This window comes from Sander lucioperca, chromosome 21 (assembly GCF_008315115.2).
Source record: "Sander lucioperca isolate FBNREF2018 chromosome 21, SLUC_FBN_1.2, whole genome shotgun sequence".
NCBI classification, from domain to species: Eukaryota; Metazoa; Chordata; class Actinopteri; order Perciformes; family Percidae; genus Sander; species Sander lucioperca.
Window position 1 is genome coordinate 21,052,829 of NC_050193.1, and position 8,185 is coordinate 21,061,013.

At 43.2% G+C, this 8,185-nt stretch overlaps 1 protein-coding gene across 1 annotated transcript; it reads right to left on the reverse strand.

Moving 5' to 3' along the window:
- Nucleotides 1–571: 571 nt before the first annotated feature.
- On the reverse strand, nt 572–7,609 carry anapc2 (anaphase promoting complex subunit 2). Its single transcript, XM_031318676.2, has 14 exons — nt 7,222–7,609; nt 6,415–6,664; nt 5,995–6,316; nt 5,557–5,689; nt 5,225–5,450; nt 4,822–4,941; nt 4,582–4,699; nt 4,105–4,283; nt 3,876–4,017; nt 3,356–3,431; nt 2,673–2,876; nt 1,902–2,034; nt 1,325–1,566; nt 572–1,247 (listed from the first exon to the last, which is right to left on the reverse strand). Exons 1-14 carry the CDS (start codon nt 7,318–7,320, stop codon nt 1,038–1,040), a joined length of 2,454 nt encoding a protein of 817 aa, XP_031174536.2. The 5' UTR covers nt 7,321–7,609; the 3' UTR covers nt 572–1,037.
- Between the last annotated feature and the right edge of the window lie 576 nt (nt 7,610–8,185).

An 8,185-nucleotide genomic window follows, 5' to 3' on the forward strand; every position in this document is an offset into this window, starting at 1 on the left:
TTAAACCAATTCATAATTCAACACCTTCTACCTTAGATTTGCCTGTAAGTTATCTAAAAAATGTACATGCAATGTACATTTTATCTACATAATGCGCTGAGTGAGTTTAACCCTTTTTCTTCAATGCTACACCATCAAATCAAATGGTTTTCACTAGAATTTAAAATACGAACACCTGATTGGTAAGCGTTTCCGGGTCTTCAGCATCTGCACTCTGAGTCTCTACTCCGTCATTTCAACCATAGCGGCATTTCCTACCTATATATAGGATAGTTGTGACCTCATAGCCGTACGGAAGTCCTGACGGCTCGCTTAAAGGCACAGCTTCTGAATACGGGCTGTGTGCGTTTCTGTGGATTGAGCGTTTTGATACTTTTACAGTATTAATATAGCACCTTGACCTGCTTTATAATCAAAAAAGACAATTTACTTCAGTTTTGGCGATATGGGACCTTTAACCCTTGTGTGGTGTTCATATTTTGTTACACAGTAATATTCGATATTCGAAATATCGATTTGTAAGTAAAAATGTTTTGTCCCTGGTTGACTCAGTTCAGACAAACACACAGGAGACATTTAAGAGCTTTTATAATTATAATACATTAGTATTATACGTACGTCTGTGTTCAACACCAATAACTTCACAACAACTGTGGCTGCAGCATCAAAACTGTCTGCACTGATGCTAAAGGGGGTGGAAGTGCTTTTATTTTGAAAAAAACAAACCTTTAGAGGACTAGCCCTCATAAAATTATGCTGCATTCATTTCACATGAAAATCCAGTTTGACACGCTGGTGGAAATTTTGTTGGATTACTTTGAAAGTGAAGAACTTCCCCTTCTTTCAGCTACTGATACTTACTTGTGGGTTGATGTCAGAATTGATCTGAAAAAACAGGGTCTGTCTGCAGAACAAACAGGAATTTACTGATATCTGCATTTAGAAGTTTAAGTAGTGTTCCTTCCCATCAGCACCTGAATGCAGCATCACACTTGAGCAGTTTTTTTCTCCTTGTTTCGCTTTCATGCTCCTCTTCATCAGTTGGATTTGGGGAGTCTGTAGACACCTGCAGAGACCATCAGCTGATGCTCCCTGACCTTCCTCTGCAGGAAGGCCTCCAGCTCGTTGACGTCCATCTCTGTGACAACGGGTCCCGTGGCAACGAACATCCGGAGCATAGAGTGGATGCGGTCCAGCGTCATGCTGTCCAGGTTGGTCAGCATGGCCTGGATGTAGGCCCAGAACAACTGGCGAGACAGAAAATGAGCGTTTTAAAATGCGTCTTCAGGTACTCATATTTATCGTGTGTGTGTGTGGTAAGCACCTGCAGCTTCTCCTCCCTCTGCTCAGACTGGGTGGTTGTGTTAGAGTCCCTCTCCTCATCGCTGTCGATCAGCATCACGCCTCTCTCCATCTTCTCTTTGGACGAGCCCGTCTCCACCACGTAATAGCGGCCTCCCGCCTCCTCCCTCAGCACGCCGTGCTGCTGCCACAGAGCCAGCTTCCTGTGCACCAGCTCCTTCGGGGCGCCCAGCTTCACGCTTAGCTCCTCCAGCGTCCAAGAACCTTGTGGATGACAAATAGGCAACCAGTCCGTTAAAAAAAAAAAAAAGGTGAGGTGGAATGTTTTTGAATGGACATGTAACTATTTAAATTATCCTAATTTCTGGTTGTAATTTAATTTAGTAAATTCAGCAAAGTTTGAGAAATAGTAACTTCTGTTTATTCTGGAAGAGTAGTTACTATCAGCCACAATATGACTACATGAGCCCTCATGGAAAACACCTGACCAGATCCTAATTTGCCACATTTCTGGGGCATAGACAAAATATAATAAATCCATTAATTACAGAGGAAAACAAACGAAGACATGAAATCAGTTTTAAAATGAAAGATGGTACTTTTCTCCTGGAAGTGCATGATGATGGCAGCGTGGATGGGGGAGACAGTGAGGTTGGTGAGGGTGCGGTCCTCCAGCTCCAGGTCCAGAGTGACTGAGCCCAGGTGAGGCTTCCAGCTCAGCGTCCTCATGGCCTGAAACACAGAAGACAAGTTTCAATATAGACCAGCACAGCGATGGGTATGTTGTGGTGTCTAAAATAATTATACATGAAGTACTGATTGCTAAACTAGTCACACACACACAAAAAAAGCTCATGACAGAAAGAGAGATAACTGCAAGCACGACACTGTGAGAGCAAGTCAAACTGCTTTTTTTTAAGTTTTTGTAGTGGTGTGTAAAAGAACAAGTCATGAGCTGCTGTGGTGTTGTCTCAGAATCTAATCCTGAGGAAGCTATTAGCAAACATGGAGGCTGAAAATGGTACGATGTGTAATGCAAGTTGTTTCTAGCATTTAAAATGTTTCTGTTTAGCAGCCAACTCTGAAACCTCAGCTGTCAGTGAAGGTTTTCAAAGAGCCCCTGTGTAAAAAAAAAAAAAAAAAAAAAAAAAAACTAACTGCATTTCCATGTGATGATTATCCCTAAGGCAAAAAATAAATCAGCTGCATCAAGTTTCATGTCTGAACTTTACCAGTTGATTTTCAGATTGTATAAAAAGAATGAAAAAGAAAGGAACTAAGAAGTGGTGATACACTTATAAAAATCTAAAACATGCAGAACCACCCTGGTGTAACAAACAGAACAGCCAATGGCGGCAGGTGAACTCCACCTTGAGTTTCTCGTAGCGGTGTGTGTAGGCCTCCATGGCCTGGCCGATGAGCGGAGGGAGCTCCAGCTTCTCCTCCTTTAGCGAAGGCCAGAACTCAGAGGACAGGATGATGGAGGACAGGGACAGAGACGGCTGCTCCTCCTCGCTCAGCCTCGATTCCTCCTCGCGGATGTTACTGTTGATCCTCCGAGAGTCTGCCATGTCCTGGACACAAGACAGAAGGAAGGGATGTGTGACGTCAGCTAGGGCTGACAATTTAAAAACATTTTTTATTACTGATTAGTTTAGCTGCTATCATTTAGATTAATCTATTAATTGTTGGGGCTGTAAAATGCCCAGAGCCAGAGGTAAAAAAAACAACCAAACTATGCCAATTTACTGTAACTCAACAAATCATTTCAGCAACTTTTTACTTTATTTAACTTACTTGTCTACTTAGACATCCAGAAAGTCCAACGTTTTTTAATATGTATTGGGACTTGACTTTAGGACAGGGTAGGGAAACTACATACTGTAACTAGACTGACTTAAATTCTCCACGGATTCCCAGGAGGATATAAAAAAACTAAGCAAATATCTGTTGCATATGTCAACAGTATCATCTCATGTTATAAAGTGCACATTGGACTGTTTAAAGGGGACTACACTGCATTAAATTAAACATTGTGTCAGGCAGTGTTTACCTTCAGCATGACCTCGCAGTAATGCATGTGTGACTCCCCAAACCTGAGCTTCAGCAGCTCCACGTTACGAATTTCCCTGCAAACACACAAAACAGGACAAGACTATATAAAGAGCCGCAGATGTTGACATTTTGGACATAGCCCAATCGGAAACAAAAAAACTCCACAAAAAAATACAAAAGTGAATTGATTTAAATTTGTACATTTTTCCAACAATGTCTATGAAGCGCCACCCGCCATTATGCTGGTTCCTGTCATATCCTAGTTATCGTAATTATCCGTTTCCAACTTGTAAATAACATACAAGTTATCATTTTCTACTACGTTGTCTCTAGGTTTTTTGTTTGTTTTGTGGTGGTCTGGTGGGATGATTGATGATGGGTATGTTTTCGTATGTTTTGTATATATGTGGGATAGCAGAATATACTAAGGCATTTCTGTACTTAATTTGATTATATGTATGGGGAGAAAAAGAAGAGAAACCTGACCTTTTAGTCAAAGTGTGCTTGTTCAGTTGTACCTGGCAGTGTTGTAGTTGAGTTGGTGCAGCAGTCTGTCGGCCAGCACGGCTCTGTATTCGTCTATGAAGATGTCCTTACTGCCGTAGATACTGACCAGCAAGCTGATGATGTCGGATGACCTACGTTTTGAGCCCATCTTATCTGAAAAGTTTTTTTTTTTTTGACTCAGTAAAATCCAGTGGACGACGAATACAAGCAGCAGAAATAACAAAGAATGCGTTTACTGACCGGGGACGGCGTCGGTCGGGTCTGGAGTCCAGTCCTCTGGGTCGTTGCCTTCTTCGTCACTGTCCTGCATCTCCAGAGTCACCGGGTCCCCTCTGGACAGCTCGGAGGCCAAATCAGTGCAGCCCTCAGCGTCTCCAGTCAGACCGGCCACGATCTGCCTCACCGTGTCCTCCCGGGTCCTTAAACACACCACAGAAGCTTCAACAAAACTCAACCGTAATGATGAGAAAAGTGGCAGCTTCCTTATTTTATCGGTTTGTTTTAATCGGCTCAAAAGTTTTATGCCGGGTTAAAAGAGTGCTCTGTATAAATAAAGTTTGTTACCAAAGCAGAGCACAAAGATCAGGGAGAGATTCAAGATATCAGCCAGGAACAATTTAACTTCATGTGAAGCACGCTTCTAGAAATGACAACAAACAATTGAATCTCCTGTTTAAAATAATGTTTAAAAAAAACTAAGAGTATAAATGGACTCACCTGAGGTACTTGCGGATTGGTTGACAGGCAACCTGCAGGATGACCATGGATGGGTCAAGCTCTCTGAGAGCCTTGATGGCCGAGATGTAAACTGTGAGGATGTCCGATGTGTGAACTCCTAAGAATGCATGGTACGACAAAGACAGGACAATCAAAACTCAATTTAAAATATGTCCTCCTGCTGCTGTGTTATAACTAAAGAAATACTGTACAGTACTTTCATTCCAGCAGCCAACTCACCCGGATGCAGCAGACGGCTCTCAAAAGCAGATTTTAATGAGGTGAGGAGCTGCTGTCGCTGGTTGGTTCTTTCCAGACAAAACTTGAGATCTTCGATGGCTGCTTTAGATTCTGGGAAATCTGAAGAAGAGATGGGGAACATGAAAATAAGCACAAGTAGAATGTGGGATGTAAAAGTTGAAAATTAAAACATTTCTTCTTCTAACTAAACTACATTTCCCTGATTTCAGGTCAACAGAGGTCAGCAGGTTCATTTAAGATAAGTCCAGGATGTATTTAGCCTAGCTTAGCACAAAGACTAGAAGCAGGGGGGAACTGCTAGCCTAGCATCGTCAAAGGCGAACCTCCGAGACATGCTGGGACACTTAAAATAACGACAATAAAACACTGTTTTCTCTCTCACCTCTGATTATGCTGAAGAGCTCCTCGATCCTCATGTTGACGTAGATCCTGCAGAAGAACTGGTGCATGTGGCATCTCCACTGCTTCAGGACAGAGCTGCCAGGCTGCCCGGCCTGGATGCTGGGGACGCTGGGAACACTGGGAACACTGGGAACAGGTACCACACCTTCTCTGTCCACCTCGCTCGCAAACACTTTGCTCAGCCAGCCTAGCACCAGCTCCAGCCACTGCTCACACAAAACGTATTCAAAATGAAGGCACTTAAAAGCAAACTGCTAATGAGGGGTTGATCCAGACAAGACTTAACGTAACATTCACAGGTCCATGTTTTACCTTCTGGAACTCCAGCAGGAAGGAGCGTTCGTATTCGCCCCTGCAGTGCTGCTCCATTCGCTGCTCGATGAGCTTGTGGAGGATGGAGGTGACGGCCTCGGAGCTGACCCACTCCAGCAGCTGCAGTTTGGAACTACAACCACATCAAATAAATCAACCATTCATGCTCATAAGAAGCACATAACACATACATGACATGCATAGTGTCGTTTTGTGTTAATATAATACCATTCATAAAAAAAAAAATAATTATTATTCTGTATTTTTTCTTCTCCCAAACCAACAAATCATTTCATCCACTGTCAACACAAAAGTGTTGATTAGTGCAGCAGAGGGTATTGACAAAACAGTTTTCTTACATAACATTCTAAATATTAGAAAAGCTATGAATTATGTGTGCATTAGAAATGGTCAGCAGTGTGTTATTTGTCCACTCACAGTATGTGGCTGAGCTCCTGCAGCTGCTCCAGGGCCTCCTTACACCAGCACTGCTGTGTTGGGACCCCGCAGCCTGAACAGACCCCTCGCTCGGGGCCGTCTGAAACCTCGGCCCCGTCCTCGGCCTGCCCCTCCTGGTTCATATAGACGGAGAAGGTCCTGCTGTAAAACTCCAGCACTCGCTCCTGGAGAACAGGGGAGGGGGAGAAGAGGAGGAGGGCCCTGATGATGGTAAAGGCCCGCTCCTGGAGGCCCCCAGGTCCCGGGCCACAGAGACTGGCACGGCCCTCGTCCTGCCACGTCCCCAGCCTCTCCAAACCACCTACGAGGAGGAAGAAGAGGGGATGTTTGAATAATGTTGCTGCCCTGATATAAATCAGTACTGAACTTATCGACTACATTTTTTTTTCTTCTACTTGCCAAGGAAAGGTTCCAGTCGGCCTAATAGAGTCCGAAAGGCAGTGAGGAGAACCCAGGCCCTGCCTCTCTCCTCCAGCTCGTTCTCCGGCTGTTTCAGCCCAGACCAGAACTCGGGAACCACAATAGAGGACAGACGCAACTGCAAAGTCTCCAGCAGCCAGCCGCCCAGCAGCCGGCCCAGACCCTGACTACACAGCAGGGCCAACGAGTCTGAGAGGCTCTGCTCTGTCACCGAGCAGCCAGGAGACACCTAAAAAAAATAGACCAAGATAAGTCAGTACAGTCACTACAGGGCTGTAGTGTGCAATCCAATATCTATAAATGTACTAATCTGTCCATGATTATCTCAAATGAAAAACTAGAAGATGCCCGGCCAAAGACATTTCATACACTGGACACTTTTCAAGGTGTGCTTGCCAGGGATAGAGCCATCTGTATGTGGTTGACTTCAACTCAAGACCTGATCCTGAATCTAAGTAAACTGTCCTTGGTTTTGGTCTGGACTTTTTTTTTTTTGTGCACGGAGACGCAGCAAACAGCTTGTAACGTTAGACTAAATATATACAGACAGATTAAAAAAGACCCAACAGGAAGACAGAGAAAGGCAAAGACAGCGTTACATGTATGCCGAATTCAATGTGAATACATCCTACTAATTAGTGAACTGTCCTACGTCATGTCCCACCGGGTATGGGCCATTACTACAAGAAAGTAATCATTCAGTCATGAAATATTTGAATGCAGTCCGGTAGCGACTTGGGTTCCCTTCATGCTCGCTACGTGAGTCCAGTGATAAAGCCCACTCACCAAAGCTGAAGTGACAGTTTCCCAAGCATCAGCAACCCCTTGTTGTGGTGCGGATCCCGAAATCTCGGCTGAGTCTGATTCCATCCTAATTTCCTCCATGTTCTTGGACTTTCTTCAGAAACAACGAACTAGCTAGTGTGAGTAAAACATTTCAACTTTGGATTTGTTTTGTCATGCTATCACGTCGCACGCGTTTGTGTACAAGTACGCATTATGTCTTAGATGTATTTTTTTTTAATTAATCTATAAAAACAATGATGCTCTTAACAGTAAACTCTTCTTTTATGAATTTGAAATAACGTTAACGTTTCATGGTTGTTGCTTGCGTCTCGCGGGTTTACTTCTTCGTTGTGGTCTTCTTCTTCTTTTTCTTGGAAAGAGTTTCCGGCAAACCGTATCCCAAAACGCTTAACGTTGCCCCCTATCGTTAAAAACCCGCATCGGTGGTTTCCGTTTCTCACTGGTGTTAATAGTTTTATTTTGAAGGTTCACGTTGTATATTGTATCTGTCCTAACACTAGTGAACTTGACTGACCGTGCATTTACAACATCGACTGTATATATTACAGTCTATGATTTACAACCATGAATGTTTACCGCCACCCAGTGGTCACAGTGAGGAACTGCAACACTCAATTTAATTTCCTGGCTTTACACTGTATTACTGTTAGTTAAAACGTTATTGATATCAGCATGTACACATCAGTATTGTTGTGAGTATTACAAACACAATGATGGCATCCATATTTGTCATAATTGTATTAATCACGAGTTGTTTCACTAGTTTTATAACATTTACTAACCATTAATGTGAAGCATACATGATCACTACATGTATGTATTAAAAATTACGAGTATAGCTGCCCTCTAGTAGCCACAATGAGTAACTACAACCATACCGGTGTCAAGTTAGACTTATTAGGAATAGAACGACTTCCGATTTTAACATTCAAAATAAAACTTT

Excerpts from the sequence above, each read along its gene's own strand:
- anapc2 (XM_031318676.2), bottom strand. The coding sequence starts at position 7,320 with ATGGAGGAAATTAGGATGGAATCAGACTCAGCCGAGATTTCGGGATCC. Across the intron at positions 5,451-5,556 it reads TCCTGCTGGAGTTCCAGAAG|TGGCTGGAGCTGGTGCTAGG; the intron begins GTAAAACATGGA and ends TTGTGTGAGCAG. Across the intron at positions 1,567-1,901 it reads CATGCACTTCCAGGAGAAAA|GTTCTTGGACGCTGGAGGAG; the intron begins GTACCATCTTTC and ends GTCATCCACAAG.